Raw genomic sequence first — 21,678 nt, 5'->3', positions numbered from 1 at the left:
TCAGATGTCCCCGAAACAAGACGCTGGGGTGCCCTAAGGCGCTCCCTAGCACACTGCCATGTTGCCCTTCCGTCCAAGTCTCAGATCGGGCCACTAGCAGACCCATAGGGTGAACCAACAATTTAACATGACAGCACTCATTTTCATGTTTAATGTAATAATTTTGAGGAATGAGCCTCTGCCTCACTTCTCGGCAGTGGCAAGGACAAACAACGGAGAGATTTGGAGGCTTAGGAAAATGTCTTCTTTACATTCAGTAATATACTCTTCAGAAGTATGGCTATATAAAACTCCCTACAGAGATAGTATGCCCCTAACATGAATGTATTCTAGAAGAATAAGGTCAGGTGAAGTTGGCAGACACCTTTTCAAGAGCCATCCACGACTTCACTGACTGTCCTTAGGCCCAAATCCGTCCTCTTCAACCACTGGTGTTTGGCGCCCTCTCGTGGGAAAAATGGGAGTAGCAGGTGCTTGAATGCGGAAAGAGGACAGGGTGCTTCCAGAAAAGAGAGGCTGAGTTCTTCAGACATACCCTGCTTTGGATTCCTCTGGAGGTCCAGAACAACGCTTGTACAGAAGCCTGCCTCCGGAAGGACCACAAGAACAAAGCTTCATTAACACTCGGGCTCTGCCCCACCTTAGAAGTGGCTTGGGAAAGAAGCGGCTACCCCCTCCCTGCGGGAGTTTAGGCCACCTGTCGCGATTTCCCTGCTCACAGATTCCCTAGAGTGAGAGAGCAGAAGTGCATAAGTTCGCCCTTTGCCTGTGTGAACCCCAAAGCTGTAGCAGGGTCAGCAGAGCCGCCTTTGAGGCTCCTTCAGCACCTGGGCTCCTCCTCATCGCCGCTGCTCATTTAACTATTGTTCCCATCATCTCCACAGGTCTCTAGGTAGCCAGGGTCTAGAGATCACGCCCGTCTGGGACAAAAGGGCGGGACACAGGAGGGCAGAGGCCAGAGCAGAGTGTCGGGGGATGTACACTGTTGTCAGGTCTGCTGGCAGAGCCTCCTCTGCTGTTCAGCGTGGAACCCCCTCAGTGTGGTCCTTAGCGTTCTGAGTGAGATCCGGGTAAACGCTGGTTAGCTGTTCTGCGCGATTATCACCGCTGATGAAGGGGTTCCTGCAGGAAATGACCAGGGTGGGACCCAAGGAGGAACAAGAGGCTCCTAAGCCTGAAGAGGAAGATCACAGAGGGGAGAGCGGCTGCAGGGCTGGACACTGGTTCAGAGTTGAGCCTACAGAGTGGACCCAAATCATTGACCCGAATCAGCTCTCAGACCAACCCCAAGAGTCAACACTGAGGCTTTTTTTGAAATCTATAAAAATAATAATAGCAGACCCTGCCTTGTAGATAAAGAAGCACATGCTGGCCTGAGGCACACTCTGGGTGTCTTCAGGGACGTTTTCCCAGACCAGGGACTGGCAATGAGAGCAAGGAACGGCCCTGGTACAAATAGATCCTTTTCATTCCGGATGAATAGATAAGGTATCCAAACATGGACTATTCCTCAGCCCTACAGAGAAACAAGGTCATACATGCTTAATAGCGTAATAGAAATCATTGGATGACAGAAGGGTGTCATAGAAGGCCACTTTTGCACGATTTCATTTATGGGAACTGTCTACAGCAGGCAATCCCACAGATAGTGAAAGCCGGTCACAGTTGGCTAGGAATAGGGTAGGGTGAAGGCAGAAAAATGTGGAGTTAAGGGGTTCAGGGTTCTTTAGGGGGTGACAAGAATATTCTAAAATTAAACTGTGGAGGTGGTTGTGTAACAGTCAATATCTCCAGCATCACTGGAGTGTGCAGTTTATGAGGGTAGATGATGTACTGAATGAATTATACCACAGTAAAGCTATTTTTAAAAACTTTAAGATTGACAGCTAGGACTGTAACAGAGAGAAACCCTGTCTCGTTAAAACAAAACAAAAAAAACTAAACAAAAAAACTGAAAAACCTTTAAGATTCCCAAAGTTGACAAGAGAAAGGAGGAGAGGAATAGTATCCCCCTGCATGAAGGATCAGGCGTGGCGTGGTGAGACTCAGAATCTCCTGTTGGGGAAGGTGGCACTGTGTGTTGCAAAACGACTTGACTGCCCTCCAAACAGGAATAACCATTTTCTAATGGTTAAGTAACACTCAGATTGTGGTGGGAAGGAGAATAAGAACCCCATTCACTAAAGCTACATAGAGAATCTTGTAACCCAAGCTACATATAGTCACCGTTCAAACCCTGGGGGTTCTTCATGCAAACTCTGCCAGCTGGGGTTCAAGCATATTAAAAAGTATGTCTGCATTGAACATGTGTGCTTGTTCTCGTTATTCTCTGAACAGTACACGTGACTGTGCGGCGCTGTGCTGTGTTAGGTTTTATAAGTGGCCTAGGAAGGGTTAAAGCCTGTGGGAGGATGTGCATAGGCGCACGTCAATCCCATGCTGTTTTCTGTAAGGGACTTGAGCATCCTCAGGTTTTGCTATCCACTGGGATCTTGAAACAATCTTCTGTGGTTTCCAAGGGATGTTGCTATCTCGCCTCGAACTTGGAATCTGTGGCTTTCTACCTCAGGCAATATCTTGAATGGAAGTTTCGATGCTGCAAGAGTCCACATGAGATCAGTAGCACAAAAGCACTAGCTATGCTTGGTAGGGCAGGGCAGGGTTCCAGTTTGTTGTGACTGTGGTGTCTTTAAATGAACACAAGGGTTGTTTTCCCCTTCCCTGGAGGCACTGCCCTGCCCGCCTTGGCAGGAGCAGAGAATCTGATATACAGTTAATGGGCATTAGGTCCACTCTGGAGTCCTGGAGTTGTTTGTACCCCTGTTAGAATCACGCCATGCATGGTGAGCCCTGGGCAGGGACAAGGCTATGATATATAAAGCATACCCTCTCTCACCCTGCTTCCCAGCTGGGGCTATGTAGCCCCAGAAGCCCAGAGCCATTAGACCACGGAGGCAAACAAGTTTCACATGGGCGAGAGTGAGCTCCTCCGAACGACTTGCCCTTCAACACATGTAAAGAAAAGGCTACATGTCTCCACTCCATGCAACTAGCACTGCTCCAATCTTCCCTATCTCTCCTGCTCGTCTGGGGAGAATAGCGTAAGGCTTGGGTCCTGGGAAGATCATGTAGCGCAGGTCACACTATCACGCTAGGCATGCGACTCAATGTCCATCTCCCTAAAAGTTCCCAGTCTCTCTCTCTCTCTCTCTCTCTCTCTCTCTCTCTCTCTCTCTCTCTCTCTCTCTCCCTCTCCCTCTCCCTCTCCCTCTCCCTCTCCCTCTCCCTCTCTCTCTCTCTCTCTCTTTCTCTCTCTCTCTCTCTTTCTCAGAGGCAGCTTCTGTCTCTCTCCCTTCTCCCCCTCTGTCTCTGTTTCTCTCTCTGCCTCTCTCTCTGCTCTTCTCCCCTTCTTCCCTTTCCCCTCCATAACCCACTAAATAAACATCCAACCTCACTCTGCATGGTGTGCCTATCCGTCTGTCTCCTACCCACTGCGTGGCTCCCTGCCTGGGACCAGCCATCTTTGGAGACCTGCAGCATGGTCTTGTGGCATGCACATCCGTCTGTCTCTCCTCATGGGACTGGCTGCCTCATGGAGGTCCCTCACCCACTACGCGGCTCCCTGCCTGGGACTCACTGCCCCTCGTGGCCCACTGCAGCCACTTGGGGAACTGCGATATCCTTGCCTGAGACTGGCTGCTCTCAGGACCCGCTGCCTGTCACCACTTTGGGGACCTGTGGCATGGTCTCATGGCCCGCTGCCCCCTGCAGCCACCTGGGGATCTGCAGCATTTTACTTAAACCATAATAGATATCCCAAGTTTGACACTGGTCTCTACACACATACACACATGTGAACCCCATATGAGTGCACATACATGCATACACATACTAAGAAGTACCAGGATAGTAAAAATAAGAATGTGGCATGAACCTTCTTCATCCTTGATGTTTGAGCTCATGTAGCCCAGGCTGGCCTCAAGCTCACCATGTACCCAGGTTGTCCTTAAATTCACTTTATGGCCAAGGATGACCTTGAACTTCTAATCCTTTTGTCTCTACCTCCCAAGTGCTGGGATTATAGGTGTGTGATAGCACATCTGGATTTCTTCTTTTCTTTAATGTTTTAGACTTTACCCCAAATAGACCCATCCGATATTTTATTTCTCATGGCAGCCCCCTCCAATCTGTGAGCTGCCCCCATGGAGCCAATTAATTCAGTTCTGGTGAAGACTGTGAGAGAGGGTGTTTCTAATTCCCACAGTGCAACAAGCCTTCGGTTCAAAGCACTTACGCCGGATGCCAGCTAGGAATTTGAGAGGGAAACAAGCATTGTTATAAATTAATGTTTCTGGTGGTTAATATTTGATATTTTTTTAAACACATATTCATCTCAGGAAAAAGCCCTCCTTAGTTGGCATAGCTGAGTGGCGAGCAGTGTGTTCACTGGTGTGGACTTCCCGAGCCTCTTAGGTAGGGATCTCCAGAAGACAATAGGTACACTCTAATGTCAGAGTCTCTGGTGTACAATGGCCCAGCCAGATCTGCAGAGCTGTAAGCACTTGTGGCTGGGCCTGTCCTCCACAGCCTCCCCCTCCCTGATCCCTTCCTCTCTTGGAGAGCCAGCCCCCTAGTTGATTTAATCATATCCTGGGGCCCCAAAGGCATTTCTTTAGTCTAGGTTTTGTTGAGGGCCTGACGCTGGGTTGTTGGGGTAGGGATTTGCCCTACCGATTTTATTTCGTCTGTGTAATAGAAAAGTTAATGCTTATTCTCATTTCAAAGGTGCATGTTTGCCCCCAAATCCACATCTCTGGTGTTTCTTGGAAAGTGGCAAACCCTGGAATCTCTGTTTTGGGCTGTTTTCATGGCGTACTTCCTCAGTCAAGTTCACAACATGAATTCTGCCAACCCATGAGCATGGGGCGAAGGGTCTTACCTCTTCTCGGATTTTCTCACATTTCTTTCTTCAGTGTCTTGAAGCTATCATTAGGAAGATCCTTTGCCTCCTTGGTTAAGTTTATTCACTGTTCGTTTGTTTTTTAAAGCTATTGTGAAAGGTTTTTTTTTTTCTTGATTTCTTTCTGGGCAAGTTCACTGTTGGTATAGAGAAAAGTTACTGCATTCTTGTATATGTATGCGCAAGTGTACGTGTGTTCATACGAGTGTAGGTGCATACATATGTTTGGATGTGAATGCACATGTATGGACATGTATGTGGGGGCCTGAGGTCTGCCTTGGGTCTTACTCCTAGGACTCCACCTTGTTTTCTGAGACAGGATCTCTCATTGGCCTGGAACTCAATGAGTAGGCGTGGCTGCCGGGCAAAGGAGCTTCGGGGATCCGCCATTTCCCCAGTGATTATAGGCACGAGCCTCTGTGCCTCCATGCCCAGCTTTTTATGTGAGTGCTGGGGGTTGAACTCAAGCCCATCATACTTACATGCAAACACTTTATTGACTGAGCTTTTCCCTGGTCCCCTGAGTTTTGTGAGTTGACTTCACGTCCTCCAACTTTGCTGGCAGTGTTTGTGGGATCACCACAGTCCTTAAGTAGGGACTGTGTCATCTAAATACGAAACCTTTAGCTTTCTCTTGTGCTGTTGCTCTGAGACTTGGAGTACTCTAATACACAAGAGTGCTCCCCACTCAGTGCTCCCATCTCATCTGTGTTCCATGGCTGTGAAGAGACACCATAACCAAGGCAGTTTTACAAGAGAAAGCATTTAACTGGGGGCCTACAGTTTCAGAGGTGAAGTTCATTATCATGGCAGGGAGCGCGGCATGGCAGGGATGGTGTGGACGTAGTTGAGATCTGTATCCTGTATCCTGATCGGCAGGCAGAGAGAAAGGAGAGGGAAACTGGACCTGCCGTGGGCTTTAGAAAATCCCAAAACCCACCTCCAGTGATACACTTCCTCCAACAGAGCCACCCCTCCTAATCCTTTTAATTCATTTTGAATAGTGCCTCTCCCTGACTACAAACCGATGGCAGGTATTCTTACTGAAACCACCACAGCACACTTGTTTCTCTGGTGCTCTTTAGAGCAGATGCTCTCAATTCTCCGAATTTGACAGGACCGGCTAGGTTTGTCAGAGTAGCCTTTGTTATGTCGAGGTGTGTTCTAATAGTCTGAGTCTTTTCAGGACTTTCATCATGAAGGGATGTTGGTCTTTGTCCAAGCCCTTTCCTGTATCTGTTGAGATGTTTGATTTCTGTCCATAAGCCTATTCATGTGCAGTTCTGTGTTCATTACATGTGTTGAACCAACCTTGCATCCCTGGAATGAAACCAACTTGATCATGGTGTATGATCTTCTCTATGTTCTTAATTCAGTCTGCAAGTGTTTTGTTGAGAATTTTTGTTTCTACGGTATGAGGGATGTTAGCGCTTGATACCACATGACCATATCAATATCGTTGTCTCTACCTTTAGAAGAAGAGACGGAGGCATGGAGGGGTAAGGAAATTTGCCCATAGTCATAGCCCCATGTAGCTGACCCTGGATTCAAGGCCACAATGGCCACACATGATTTTTCTAGAAGCTACACTTTCCCAGCCACCTGTAGTGTGTGTGTGTGTGTGTGTGTGTGTGTGTGTGTGTGTGTGTGTAGGGACAGGGGGGAATTTCCTCTATTAGACCCACTTGGGCTCACCTAGCTGTGGACTCCCTGGGGCTGAGATGGCAGCTGCTCTGTCTGCTGTGTCTGGTGCAGACTCACAGAAGATGTTGAAGAAACTGACCTCAGCTGGCTTTGTCCGTGCGGGAATCTGAGTGGAGAACAAAGCCTCGTGCTGAAGAAGGGGTGCCCTCGGGTCCCCAGTTGTTTCAGCCGCTTTCGTGAGTCCCCAGATGTGAGCCGTCTAGACCGAGGTGATAGGCCTTTGTGCCATGCCAGGTCGAGAGCGCTCGCCTCTTATCATGGTCTGTCTTAAAAGCTTTTTCTCGACTGTGGCTTGCACCTGCAGATAACCTCTCGCAGCAGCGCCCTGTTCGGTGGGGCGGTGTTCCAGCGCGCACTCGAACGCTCTCAGAGGGCTGCCAACAAATAAAAGGCAAATAGCACTAAGTGATCTTTGATTCTCGGTTTTGCGATCCCCTTCCGGTGGGAGAGGTGGTTGCACCTAACACCGGTAGTCATTGTCCTTGAGAGGTTGTACTGGGTCAGGCTGGGCCATTGGCAGCGTGGAGCCACAGTCAGCCCCCCTCCCCTTTCTGAAGATGCTCCCTCAGAGGGTCTTAGTGCTGAATATCGCAGGTTGGGCCCACTTCACATACTGTGGCTGTCTTATGGGGTGCCTGGAGGCTGAGAAGAAACACTTAGAAGCAGCGTTGGTTTCGCAAGGGAGTGTTCCGGACACTTCAGACCTACAGGCCTCTCTGAGTTTCTGTCTCCTCATCCAGTGTGCCCTACAGACATCACCAGCTACTTTCTGCTGCTTCTCAGGGCAGTGGCAAGGTCTCTTAGCACTCACCTGCTTACTCGGACATTCTCTGAGCACCTCTTGTGTGCCCAGTGATGGAGGATAGAGGAGATACAGCCTAGAGGCAGGGCCTGGTCTGTCAGAGCGGCACCCCGAGGGAAGGAAACAAACAGACTTCACCATTTAGTACTGATTTTGCTCCTTTCTTCTCTGGCCTTTGATGGCAGCTGCATGTGCTTGTGGCCACCTCCCAGGAGCAGGACAAGCAGCAGTGTCCTAGTCTTCTGGGGACACATCCAGTGGCTTTGTGAAGGGGTGTGCACTGAGGAGGCCCTTGCCATAGTAGGGATCAGACCTGATTTCTCTCCTTACTTCTGTTCAAATACTCGGGTCGCCTTTGCCTGGCCTCTTGGGTTCCCCACAAGCCAATTGTGTGACATTTCAGATGGCGCCTCTTGCAGAAGGGCTGGTGTACCAGACCCAGCATCTCGGCCATTCGGCTCTTGCAGCCTGCCCTCTCCCCACTTCCCACCCTTGCCAGCCTTCCTTCCCGTGAAGATGTTTGCCCTGTTCATAGCTCTTGGTCTCTTGCACGTCATTGCCCTGAACCCCTTGCCTTCCAGTTTGCCTGCCTTATCCTGGTTTCATCATGGCTTCCCAATTCATAGGCCTGGGACATAGTTTTCTCCACCAATATTATGGAGATAGACTTTAGCTTCCTTCCTGTCTTAAATCTCTCTCGTGTCAGAAGGCGTGACTATCTGGCTTCCGTGGCCTGGACTCCAATAGGACACCCAACATACCCACCCGTGTGCGTCTCCACTCACCCCCGAGTGGGCCTCCTACATGCGGTCGCATCATACCCTGCCCCTTAAACTGCCGCTGCCTTATTTCCCCTGTCTCTTCGTGTGGGGGCTGCATCTGCCTTCCCATCTGCGCCGCCCAGTTTTCCCGACTGTTCCAGTGACCAGGCATTTGTCACTTGCTTTCTCAGCATCCCTTTCATATGAACACTGTGTCTCCAGGGATGAACGAGCCTTCTCTTTTAGACGTTGCTCTCTGCGGGAACGTGGAGTATGGTTGTTCTGGACTCTAACATTGAGCCTCATCCATGGAGGTGGCAGATTATACAAAGCATTCATGGTCTCAGATGCCACCTTGAGACTAGACCAAGCCCCTTCTGGAAAACTGGTCTGGGCGAGATGGACATTGGGAACATCTCGGACATCTGGTGAAGTCTGTCTACGGATGGGGCGAAGGAGGGAGACTTGTGACTTGGCTGCTCTGAAGGCGGAACATGAAACAGGTTCCTGGGAGCAGCCCCACCTGTGTTAGCTCAGAAATCCTGTCTAGAGGGGAATTTGGTGTAAAGGGGCCTGTGTTGACTTTTCCCAGCTTGGAGGCCTGTGTACCCTTCAACTTTGAAGTCTTTATAGTGGTAGAGTTTGTAGCTCTTATCAATGTGGGTCTTGGGTAGTCTGGGTGCTATCTCACTATGTTTGTGGAGTAGCCTGAAGATGGGGGTGCCTCTGAAATCTGGGCATCCAGCCACCAGAAGGAGCCCCGTTCTATAAAGACTGCAAAGATGGGCACTGGCTAGCTCGGCGGTGGCCTGCTACCCAGAATGAGGTGCTTTGTGCTGCTCCTGGCTGTCCTTGCCACCTCTCAGAGCCATGCGCTCACCAGGTGAATGTTGGATGCTGGGGGGCAGGGGAGGGCATCTCATGGACCCTCCACGGGCAGGTGGATGGCGGCTCTTCCATTCCTTGGTTCCCTTGGGGGAGATTCTACAGGGCCTGCTCTCACTTCTGTCTTTGCACATGGTGTGTGATCCTGAGGACAGAAAGCCTGGGGTTAGGAAGGCATGGTTTCTAGACCCAAACTACCTGGCATTTGGCCTCAGTCCTTTCACCCATTGGACAGTCTGTGCCTTAGCTTCTTCAGCTGCCATGACATTAGGGTCATCGTAGTGCCAACCTTTTAGGGCTGTTATGAGACTGCATGAGTTAATATTTGTAAAAATGCTTCAAATAGTACTGGACATATGGTAGGAGCTATATATGCATTCATTAAAATAAATTTCTTGGTGTATATGCTCCTGTAGAGCAGTCTGTAGGCTCTTCTCCACAAGTAACTAGGACATCACATACACTGCCATAGACTGGGTGACTTGCATTTTATAGATGAGACCATTGTTCAGGGAGAGACCCTGAGCTGCCCGATACCATGTGACTGGCCTGGCTGGGCTTGTACCCTTGCTGCCCCCACCCCCAACCCAGGTGCTCATGTGTGTTCTGTCAAGGCCTGATCTCACAGAAGATGGATTGGGTCCCTGAGAAAAGGTTGAGTGTCTTTGTCCAGTGAGGGCTCTCTGGGAGGGGGCATGTACTGGTGATGAAGTTTTCCCAGGTCCAAGGTTTGCTGGCTGCTATACAAGAGACAGAGCTGGAGCTGAGGACCCTGGGGTGGATTCCAGGCAGGGCTGGCTTCCTGGCTCTGCATGAGGTAGAGGCTGCATTCTCTTTGTAACTGGCTTCTCTCTGGAAGAAAAGGGTCCTGAAGCCACTATGTATACTTACGCTTCGGCAATCTCAAGTTGTCTTTTCAATCAGCTCTAGGAGGACGACAAGGTCGTTACAAGGTCTAGGGACTGTGGGATGCACAGTTCTACTTCAATCTACAGGGGAGAGAAATGGTCGTATGGTCAAATACAGAATAAAAAAGTGTTGGAAGGGCAGAATTACCCCTATTGTATAAGAAGAAACTGAAGATAAAGGCACTTGGACCCTCCACTGTGCAGATCAGAGAGCTTTGACAGCCCCCCCCCCCTGCAGTGAATTACAGAGGACCTGGGGAGTCTCCTGGCTCAGGGACTTGGCAGTTTTCAGGTTGCCAAGGAATATGGCAGAACCGCGTCCAGAACAGTTTCTTCTGCAGTTTTCTCTCTTCTTTTCTCCCCCCCTTTTTTCCAGTTGACTTGCCTCCATGATTCCAACCCTTAACTGGGCGAAGAGGTCCCGTTTGAGGTCCTGCTCTTGCCAAAGGGTTTCCAGTCACTTTAGTGAAAACACTATCAGAGAGAAAAGAAAAGGGGTTGGCAAAGGGTGGCACCAATGCCACACAGGTGCCACTGTGTGGGGGACATAGAGAGCTCCTTCTGTCTCCTTCCCACTATGTGTCCTCTGTGCTTTGGCACAGAGTAAGGTGACAGAGAGCATTTGGTGACCGAGTAAGTGATGGCATGCCCAGTGTCTTTCAAACAGTTACTAACAAGACTTACGACTTACTGTGTCATTCAGCAAATACAGTGAGTCTCTACCATATTGGAAAAGAAAAGGGGAGAGAGAGGCCAGGGAAGTGTATTTAATGGAGCTAGACAGTGACCTATAAATCAACACAGAATTTATGATTTTACTTTGAGTTATGATTTTAATAATTGGAAATATCCTTGGCCCGTGGAATGTTGGACAGAGGCTCGACTGGGAACAAGAGTGTGGGGATGGTTTGTGCAGCCCCGTCTCCCTTACTCTGAGTTCACCCCCCACTCCTCAGGATCCCTCTGCACAAAGGGAAGTCTCTGAGGAACACCCTGAAGGAGCGTGGGCTGCTGGAGGACTTCCTGAGGATGCACCAGTCTGAGTTCACTGAGAAGGGCTTCAGCACCGGCATCGTGGCCAGTGAGCCTCTGACCAACTACCTGGATGTGAGTGTTTCTTCAGGCCTTCTCAGGGATAGATTCTCATATTCCTAGGTTCCTGCCTTGCCAGAGCATCCCCACTGTCGGTAATCATGGAGCCTGTGAGTCGCGGAGGCCACCTCCCTGCCATCAGTAGCTCTACCATGGGCCAGCAGATCCAACAAAGTCAGCTCTTCTGTTCTTCAGGGCTCCAAAAGCCTTGCCGGGACAGGTCTAAGTTCCAATGAACTGCTTCCCTGGACCAGGGGAACCATGTTCTAATGTGTGGTCATCGGATCTGGGGACAGCAGGGCAAGATGTCACCACAGCTGCTGAGGCATGGATTGCATTTTTCTCCTCTCCCCTCCCAGGGGAGAAGACCGTTGAGCCCTGTCCCTTTCTGGAGTCCCCTCCCCTGTCACTCTTGACAGCAAACAGCCAGTGATTTTATGTCTGTGCTTTCACTTCTATATCTAGGTCACAGTTCCTCCCCAGCCTCCAGGGTGCTGGCAGGAGGCAGGTGGGGCAGGAGCTTGGCTGGGCTCCTGGGACTCTGCCCTCAGCAGATGCCCACCTCTGTGACTGGCTTCTTCCTGCTTTGGCAGGATTATCTCCCCTCTTTCCCAGGCAGGTCTTTACCGCCTGTCTGTGGTGTGCTTTTGAGCTGAAGCCAGCACTGCTGTCGGGCTTGGGGTGGGACCGTAGAGGGACTGAAGAAGAGCCCTCCCTCCCTGTGGAGGCTTTTCTTTTCTCCCACTTGATGACACCCTTCCCAGGTCTCTGAGTAGAAAACACAGGACCCACGAGAGTCTGTGCCTGGCATCAACTCCTCCCTAGCGCCCCCAGCCCCTGACTGCACCTCTAATCAAGAGCTGTCTGCCCTTAGAGTGAGTACTTTGGAACGATCTACATCGGGACACCGCCCCAGGAGTTCACGGTGGTGTTTGACACAGGCTCCTCCGAGCTCTGGGTGCCCTCTGTCTACTGTAACAGCAGAGTCTGCCGTGAGTGACCTCCCACCCTGTCTCTTCTTTTCCGGCCTCCCAGATGAGGAAATTGAGGTCTAGAGCAGACCTTGGCTAAAGTTACTCAGATAACAGAGAAAATGGGTATAGGAACCACACGCCTAGTTTTCTTCTCTTTTGTGTTTGTAATTGTACAGGTGGGGGAGGCAAGGGAGGATCCATCCATAGCTCTGTCCTTACAAGGTCTGGTGAGGGTTTCCACCCTGCGTGGGAATGTTGAGGGCAAGATGACACCATGGATCCACTAATCTGGGTCTTTGTTGCAGGAAAACACCACCGCTTTGACCCGTCCAAGTCCTTCACCTTCCAGAACCTGAGCAAGCCGCTGTTTGTCCAGTACGGCACTGGGAGAGTGCAGGGTTTCCTGGGCTACGACACTGTCACAGTAAGTGAGGTGGCAACGGCCTGGACTCGCCCCACTTTTCCCTGTAGCCATCTCTCCCCCAAGACACCCTGGTTCCAGTGGGTTGTGCATTTGGTGGGAATGAGGATCCCTTGGGTCCTGTCCACTGGATGGCTCAATGGGTGTGGAGCTCCCACTGATAAACATTTGTATAATGTTCCCTTTCTGCCTCAATTGCTTATTGTTTCTGTTCTCAGAGTTCCACTCGAGTGCCCCTCCCCCCCCCCCGAGTTCCTGGTGTTCATTTCCCCATCCTGGCCAGATTTGGCCTCTGTTATTCAGTTTACTCCATGAATACTCTGTCTATGGTCATGCCACCTCTAGCTCCCTTCCCTGTGGCCTGTTCGATCCCCAGCCTTTGCTTCGTGTCAGGACATCACTCTCTCAACAAGGTCTCTCACCATCCTATAAAGTCACACACTGCCTATGACCTCACCATGATTTGTTTTCCTTCTGAGGGCTCATTGTCACCTGTACCATATCGCTGCTTTTAAAAATTCACTGTTGGTCTCTTCTGTTGGATAAAATGTTCCCCAAGGGAGGGACATTTTTTTTTTTTTTTTGGTTTTTCGAGACAGGGTTTCTCTGCAGCTTTTTAGAGCCTGTCCTGGAACTAGCTCTTGTAGACCAGGCTGGCCTCGAACTCACATAGATCCGCCTGCCTCTGCCTCCCGAGTGCTGGGATTAAAGGTGTGTGCCACCACCGCCCGGCTAGGGACATTTTTTTTTGTCCACTGCTACATCCTCAAAACCTTACACCTGGCGCATCAGAGACCACCCCCCCCCCCACCAGTAGTAGTTTGTTGGCTGAAGAAAAGAGAACTGAGCTATTCCTTGGAACCTAGCCACCGTTCATTTATCCACACCACGGATTCTTGCTCTAGGGAAGACAGTGTTGGGCAAGAGGAGAGTGAACTTGCTCGTCTCATGCTTTCTAGCAAAAGGCACTCAGGTGGCCTTGTGAGAGCGTGGCCTGCACACAAAAGACAAGGCAGGTGGCTCTGAACACTTCTGAGTAGGGGCAGAAGAAAACAAAGTTGAAGCATGTGGAAGAGAGGGCTTGGGAACCAGAGGACACAGATTTGGTGGGCATGACGGCCGGTTGCAGGCTGGAACCCAAGTGATGTCCTTCCAGAAGCCAGGCCTGAGGTGACCTGTGGTCAGCACTGCAGAAGAGGGAGTGTGCAAGAATCCTGGGATGGGGAGGAGCTGGAGCAACTAAGGAAGGGGACAGAGACCAACATGGGGGGGGAGCAAAGTAAGCTAAGGGATACAAGATAAGTTATGAGAGCTGGGGCCGGAGGGATGACTCCATTTGGCCTTTACTCAGAAGCGTGAGGCAGTTGTAGTCTGTGTGGTAGGCTTGATTCAGATTTTAAAAGCCAAACTGACTGCACAGAGTGGAAGTCAATTGATTTTATGGGACAGAGCAGAGGCAGGAGACCTGCTTCAGCCCTTTGTGTGACCCGGAGCAGACTGGTAGAAACATCTGTCCTCTGGGGAAATGGGCAAATCAAGACCCACCTTCTTTATCCTGCACAGACACTCAGGGACTGCTCAGTGGGTGTTCGGTTATTTAGCTTTGGCACTGACTTGAGATTCAGGCATTATTATTCCATTTATCAGATAAGGGACTGAGGCCTGGAGAGGAACTTGTTCAAGCTCAGTCAGCAGGCGACAGAACAGGGACCCACACAGCACCTGTGAGTGGCAATGCCTCCGCAGATAGTGTCTGAGAGGGCCACGAAGGCGCAGGAGCATCTGCTTCTGCAGGCAGCATTGAGACAACCACATCCCACTTCCTTTGGGCTTGTCCCCAATGTGAAACCCGTGTCTTCATTAAATACTGTCTCCTCTTCCCTTTTCTCTCCTCCTCAGACCAGTCATTCAAAATGAAGCCGAAAGTGTAGAGGGCCCAGCCCACCGCAACATCTTAAGTTGAAAACAACCCCAAATTATCCATAAAAGGGAAGAAACACCAGTGAGGGCTGGATGCTGACCCTGAACTGTGGTCTCAGGCTGGCTGCTCCATCCCTGAACTTTCCTGTCTCTGGCTGCAGAAGCTCCCCGATGGAAGTCATCATGCTGTGTTTTCTCTTCTTCTTCGCAGGTCTCTGACATTACAGTTACCCACCAGACTGTGGGCCTGAGTACCCAAGAGCCAGGTGACATCTTCGCCTTCTCTCCATTTGATGGCATCCTGGGGCTGTCCTACCCTTCTCTCGCCTCCAAGTATTCGGTACCCATATTTGACAACATGATGAATAGGCACCTGGTCGCTGAAGACCTGTTCTCTGTCTACATGAACAGGTAGGAGCTGTGCTTAGCAAGGGTTTGACTTTCTACCTGGTAAGTACTGGATGGATATCTATCTATCTATCTATCTATCTATCTATCTATCTATCTATCTATCTATCTTGAGGAGAATGTCTGTTCCTTGGAGGCATACATGTTCAGGTAGCCACCAGCATCCAAACGATCTCCATTCTGGTTTCTAGGCACCTCTACTATCTGTCCAAAGCTCTCACTGAAGTCATTTATATACTGGGACAAAGAAGACTTTCATGTGCTGGACCCAGGTTCAGTCTCTGGCCCTGCAAATAACAGCAACGAAAGCAAAGCCTGTTCAATCTTTAGATGAGCACTTTTAACATGTTCTTCCAAAGACACAATATCTTGGCAATCGTGTGTCATCATCTTTGAGATCCTATAGAGTCTTAGCTTCTCCTTCCATCAGGGAGAGAGAAAGAGGGATGCTTATTTAGGAACTAGTATCCAAGTCAGGCCTAGAGCCCTGGGCACCTGTTACAGGGCTTCCTACTTTACCTTCCTGCTCTTATGATGACCTAGCTCAGTTCACTGGGGTAGGTGGCTGTACAAAGAGAAAGAAGCCACCCCCAGGAGAAGAGTTGACAGTTGAGGAGAGGGGACCCTAGGCAAAAAATACGTGGTACCTTTCATGAATGTATGCATTAGATATTCATTCATTTGTTCATTCATTTATTCATCAACTCCATGCATTTTTTTACCAGGCCTTCTATATGCAGAGGTCGGGTCAGGACATACACAAACACATCAGCAAACAAGACAAGCTGGAAGATAGATTTTAGCAAGGGGAAATAGTCCGTACACAGTAATTTGCATTATAATCAAGTAATTGCGAATAGGGGTTTATGGATACCTTAAATTACGTGTGTCCACTCTGACACGGGTCTGTATGCCTGCGTGAATGTGTCTGAACATGCACACAGGACAAGGCAGGCAGGCTTCACCAAACCCGAGTGGGAGTTACCCAGGGGAGGACCAGAAAGCCAGCAGGTTTTAGGCAGAGTATTATGTTCTAAAACCTGGAGGTAGGAAGGGCTCAAATTCTAGGAGGTGGAGCAGGGTGGGTAGATGAGAGGGTTTGTGAGTTTGCCCCACTGAGCACACAACAGTGCTACAGAGGGAGCAGAAGGGATCTGACTCTGGGAGATGGTTTTAGTCCAAAGTCTAGGGCCTTGTTGAAGATTCCTTTTCCATGAACCCTGGATGGAGGCTCATGGGGGTGCTGGGAAGACCAGGGACTCTGGTCAGAACCTGTTGGTCCCCTCCCGTGGCAGTGCTGAATCAGGGCTGTGGATCACAGGAGCAGGGAACTACAGCTGTTGGGGTAGCTGGGAGGGAGGGATTGGGTTTCCATCTATCTGCCTCGGGGTGGGACTGGGCACTCCTTATCAATGGGGTGTCTGTTGCCACAGAGAGGCCTTTCTTGGTTCCAGGAATGACCACGGGAGCATGCTCATGCTGGGGGCCATCGATCAGTCCTACTTCATAGGCTCGCTGCACTGGGTGCCTGTGACCGTGCAGGGATATTGGCAGTTCACAGTGGACAGGTGGGTGAGCAGAACTTTGCATGGGCCCCTGCAGGAGGCTGACTCTTGATGTGTGGATACGGGGGCTCAGGAGTAAGAGCACAGGGCCGAGAAGAACTGCACCCAGCAGCTCTGAGGTTATTGATTAGTTCTGATAGCCAGCTGTGAGGCCAGCATCCTTTGCAAGTGGTTGTGTTGCGTATCCAACCCTGCACTGGTTACACTGACTGCCACTGTCTGGGGGGCACCGTGTTGAGCCTGTAGGTCTACAATGACTGTCTCATTGGTTCCTACTGAGCCTGAAGGAGGTGGGTGCCAGTATTGTCCTCAGAGTGTAGGTTATAGACCTTTGGTCTGAGCCTTTGGCCATCCTTAAGTGAATTAAGGGGTTGCTCATGTACCCATTTGGCTCATGAGGAGCCCAAGTATACAAATGTTGGGAGACTCATCTGAGACATAGATCAAGTAAATGGCAGAGAAAACTTGAAACCCGATCTTCAGGCAACTAGTTAATCCTCATTCCACTCAGGGAAAGGCAGGCAAATGGATTGTTTTGTTGTTATTTGGACTCTTGCAACTCTTTTTAATTTAGTCACCAATTGAGGTGAATTTTCTCTGAATTTGGAAAGTTTTGGGGGTTCCAAGAGGAGGCAAAAAGGGGCCTGGATCTCCTTCCTTCCCTGAAGATCCCCTGGCAGGGGTGGGAAGAGAGGGCAGGATACAGGTTGGTACTGTGTAGCTGCTATGGTTAATCTTCCAGGATCACCATCAATGATGAAGTGGTGGCTTGTCAAGGTGGCTGCCCTGCCATTCTGGACACAGGCACTGCCCTGCTGGCGGGCCCTGGTAGAGACATCCTCAATATCCAGCAGGTCATTGGGGCTGTGCAGGGCCAGTATGGCCTGGTAAGATCAGGCCCTCTCCTTACCTCTAGAGAACCCCCCTGCCCACCCGAATCAAGAGCCCCTTTCTGCCCAAGAAATGATGAAGAGTATTGCTGGTTGAGCTCAGTTTTCAAAAGTGGGCAGCTGTCCCTTTCAGCTTTGGTCTGTGCTTGCAATGGGAGAGCCAGTGGTTGGTACGCGGAGAAGCTATGCCCATGTGATCTTTGTGGTACTCTCTTGTTCCACTCTCCTCACCCCTGCCAGCAGCCAACCCCTCCCCTTTTCCCTGAGGCCCTTGTGAACTCTGGCTAGACTCGGAAGGAAGATATGGGAGCAAGCTTCTTTTTGTCCCAGGCTGGGCTCTTTCCCTGTGTTGCTGAAAGCTGATCCCTCCCGTTGGGCCATGTTTTGAGACCCAGATTCATCTGGAGGGTGTGGAGGAAGGAGCTCTGTGCCATCACTGCCTCTCTTGATAAATGCCATCTCTCACCCTTCTCTCAGTTTAAAGTCAACTGCTGGAGTTTGGGGATGATGCCCACAATTGTCTTTGAGATCCATGGCAGGAAGTTTCCACTGCCACCCTCGGCCTATATCAACCAGGTATGAGCTTCAGGGAGCGATGCTCTGGGTCCACCTAGTATCCTTTCCCTTGGGACTTTGGCAAGTCAGTGAGGACAAATGACTTGGACCAGACAAAGCATGCAAGGCCTTTTGTATGGGCCATAATATTCATCATTGAGCCTATTTGTGTGGCCTCTATAGCTTCTTGCTGAAAGAAATAGGAAACAGAAAGGACACCAAGGGCTTGGAGGAGGGATATAGATTGGACCCAAACCAAGCACAGAGACCCCCATCCACTGTTCAAACTTCCAAGCCCTGGCAGCATAGAATTCTATCCAGGGTTTCCATAGCTCATTTTGGCTGTCATGGGCACTGCTGGCCTCAACATGGCCTGGTTCTGAGTACCCTAAACTAATGATGCTTAAGGGCAATGAATGTTCACTGTGGTGGTAAGGGGTTACATGTGGGTTGCAGTACATGGGGTCAGGTCTCAGAGCCATAGGACCTCATCGAATAACCTCAGATTAAGTACATTTAATTTTTTTTAAAGATTTTTTTGCTTTGAATCCCAACACTTGGGAGGCAGAGGCAAGAGGAGCGCTGTGAATTTGAGGCCAGCTCCAGGACAGTCAGAACTACATAAAGAAACCCTGCCTCAAAAAATAAAACAAAAAATTATTTTTTCTTTTCTTTTATATGTCGGAGTATTCTGCCTGCATGTTTCTATGTGCAGTATGTGAGAACCTAGTGTTCATGGGGATCAGGATAGGATATCAGATCCCTTGGAACTGGAGTTATCGATGTTTATGAGCCACCATGTGGGTGCTGGAAACTGAAGCTTGGTCCTCTGGAAAAACAGAAGTGTCTTTTTAACTCCCGAGCCCTCTCTTCAGTCCATTATTTCTATTTTTAGTTATGGTGTGTGGGTGGAGAGGTGGGGTGGGAATGTGCTTGTGAATGCAGTTGCCTGTAGAGGCCAGAAGAGGGCATAAGATTCCCCTGGAGCTGGACTTACAGGCAGTTTTGAGACACCCAATGTAGATGCTGGGAACTCTGGTCCTCTGCAAGAAGCAGGTGCTGCAAACTGCTGAGCCATCTCTTCAACCCCTACTTTCTTTATCCGTTGAGTATGATGAATCCCATTCTCCTTGCTTAACCGGGAAGGTGATTTCAAGGATGAAATGGGACAACCGAGAGTAATTGAGTGATGGGGTGGAAGACCTCTTGTCTTTGAGTCCAGCTTCATCTCGGTGTTGCCTTTTCCAGGAATTGGGCTCCTGCACCAGTGGCTTCAAGTTTGGTTCCCAGATGTGGATCCTGGGGGACGTTTTTATCCGGGAGTTCTACAGTGTTTTTGACAGGGCCAACAATCGTGTTGGGTTGGCCAAGGCTATCTGATTATACAACTATACCAGATCGTGTTTTACACACACACACACACACACACACACACACACACACACACACACTATCAAGTGGAAAGCTCCTAATAAACACTGCATTTCTTCAAAGACTGTTTTCTCTCGTTTTCAATGGCACCGGAGCTCTGCACTAATATAGTATTGGGCTTTGTCTGCCATGTACTGTGTGGGCAGAGCTGTGACCAAATGAGCCGGGGAGGGATAGGGCTATGGTTGTCTGGTCTGGAACTTTCACCAAGGGAAGGGCTATTTCAAGCTGAGGTGAAGGAGACTAGGCATGTGTTGTCCACCAGTCTTCCCATGCTAGAGCTTTCTAGAGGAGGCCATCTGAGGATTAGAGGCAAGGGTGTGGTGTTGGGGCTGCCAAGAGAACACTCAGGCCATGGAGAGGACGCCTCCAGGTTAACAATGAGTAGGGCTTCATTGCTGTTGCAGACAAGGATGGGAAATGCAGAAGCTCTCCACAGGGTCCAGGGTCCAACTCTGCTGCTGATCTGTGGTGGCTGGAACCCTGGACAGTGTCCAGTTCTTTCTTAGGGCACACACTGACCATCAGTGCTCGGGGCATCTTCGTGCTGGTGTGCTGTGAGGCTGGAAGTTGAGGTTAGGTGCCAGCTGTCGAGTTCCCAGGGAGGACTGTGGTGCCAATGGAAGGCCCTCACCCTCAGCTATGCACAGTCTTCCTGAAAGAGCCGTGACAGGGTGAGAACAGGGGTTGAGGAAGATTTGCTGGCTTTCCTGCTGTGTGTCAGTGGGCCCTCAGACACCTTGGGGGACAGGCAGACAAGCTTCCAGGGAGGATCCCCAGAGCTTGGAGTCTGTGTGGACTCCCTAGAAAATGCTCTCCTGAAGACTGCATGTGTCTGCTTCTATTCCCTTCTCTGTCTCTCTGTCTCTGTCTCTCTGTCTCTGTCTCTTCATCTCTGTCTCTGTCTCTGTCTCTCTCTCTCTCTGTCTCTCTCTCTCTCTCTCTCTCTCTCTCTCTCTCTCTCTCTCTCTCTCTCTCTCTCTGTGCAGGAGAGCATGTGGAAGTCAAAGGACAGCCTTGAGCATCATCCTCAGGAACACTGTCTACTCTTTTGAGACAGGATTTCTCATTGGCCTGGAGCTAGCTCACCGATTAGGCCAGACTGGCTGATCAAAGAGCCCCAGGGGTTCTCCAGTGCTGGGGGTACAACTGGGTACCCTTATGCCCAGCATCTTTCCATGGCTTCTGGGCCCAAGCTCAGCTATTCATGCTCACGAAACAAGTACTTTTTTGACTGAGCCATCTCCTCAGGGCTGGTACTGCCTCCTCTGGCTTTTCCCCAGGAAAATGTAAGAATTCAGACTCCTGTCACGTCAACAAGAGTCAGTCTTTTGTGGTCATAGTTATGTCGCACAGTGGTAGTGAAGGACTAGACCTGTTTTCACTGGTGGAGCCAACCCCCTCCCTCATGGAAGGTCTTGAATTGGGGCAGGCCCCTTGCTACCTATTCCCATCCCATTTTGTCTGGACGACGGGCAGATGGAGCAGGATGGGCAAGATAGGCAGAATCTCGGGCTGGAAGCTCCTGACTTGGTAGTGATACTTCAGAGGAGACTAAAGAGGGGGTGGGAATGTTCTTGACTGTCCCAGTGGGGGTGATGGTGAAATTAGATTACTGACCATCAGGAGGCATCCCCTGGGGTCTTTCTCAGAAGTGGCCAAACACGAAAAGATGAGGGACCAGGGCAGTGGAGACACCACTAACCACGTGTGTTACCTGGGAGGGTCTGTAGAGGGGCAGGCTTGGCCTCCAACAGGGAAGGGGCAGAACTTGGGGATGGGGATGAGGAGTTGGAGGAATGGCCCCAGCTACCTCCCTGGGGAGCTGAGAGTCTGGGGTGACTTGGGGCAGAGGCCTTGAGAAACCTTAAAGGATCTCAGGACAGGAGTGGTACCCTTAGTGGTTAGGCCCTGGTCTCTGAGCCTCAGGGGACCTGGAAAGGAAGGCCATTGCTGGGAAGGAGTAAGAACTGGCTCCGTCAAGCCTCACTTTTCATACACAGGACCAATGCTGTCTGTTTGTGAAGAGCGAGACGGAATTAGGTCAGATCATTATTTCCAGTCTTTGTATAGATTTTTTTTTGAAAAAGAAGGAAAAGAGTTATTGGATAAGCTTACAAAAATCCTGTTATGTGTTTCAGAGGTTTACATTTAACAACTGTATTTTAAATACTCAAACCTCATTTGGAGACCGTGAAGAAAGTCTAAATGAGGTGACGGTCATAAACTCAAGGCTTGGATCCAACAGACTCACCCCATAGTGCTCACCTGGCCCTGGTGGGGTTTCTTGTCAGGAGCTGGTGAGGACACAGTAAGCCTGGCATAGCATCCCCATCCTGGGGTCCTCTGGGTGTGGCCTACATGGTGAGCTGTGGCCTTGGTCCTGCTGTTAACCCAGGCCA

The 21,678-nt window shown here is 50.1% G+C and overlaps 1 protein-coding gene across 1 annotated transcript; it reads left to right on the top strand.

Moving 5' to 3' along the window:
- Positions 1-9,048: 9,048 nt before the first annotated feature.
- LOC119801459 (chymosin-like) lies at positions 9,049-19,225 on the top strand. Its single transcript, XM_038312068.1, has 9 exons — positions 9,049-9,110; positions 10,977-11,127; positions 11,987-12,104; positions 12,392-12,510; positions 14,639-14,838; positions 16,290-16,403; positions 17,143-17,287; positions 17,768-17,866; positions 19,094-19,225. The coding sequence occupies exons 1-9, from the start codon at positions 9,049-9,051 to the stop codon at positions 19,223-19,225; spliced, it is 1,140 nt and encodes a 379-aa protein (XP_038167996.1).
- Positions 19,226-21,678: the final 2,453 nt, after the last annotated feature.

Source organism: Arvicola amphibius, chromosome 14 (assembly GCF_903992535.2).
Source record: "Arvicola amphibius chromosome 14, mArvAmp1.2, whole genome shotgun sequence".
NCBI lineage: Eukaryota > Metazoa > Chordata > Mammalia > Rodentia > Cricetidae > Arvicola > Arvicola amphibius.
The sequence above is the reverse complement of the archived record's forward strand: the minus strand, read 5'-3'. Positions and strand labels throughout refer to the sequence as shown.

What these genes read in the sequence shown, in the direction of transcription:
- LOC119801459 (XM_038312068.1), top strand. Translation starts at nt 9,049, where the DNA reads ATGAGGTGCTTTGTGCTGCTCCTGGCTGTCCTTGCCACCTCTCAGAGC. An exon ending in TTCTCTGTCTACATGAACAG is followed by an intron (nt 14,839 to 16,289) that starts GTAGGAGCTGTG and finishes TCTTGGTTCCAG; the next exon opens with GAATGACCACGGGAGCATGC. An exon ending in CCTCGGCCTATATCAACCAG is followed by an intron (nt 17,867 to 19,093) that starts GTATGAGCTTCA and finishes TGCCTTTTCCAG; the next exon opens with GAATTGGGCTCCTGCACCAG.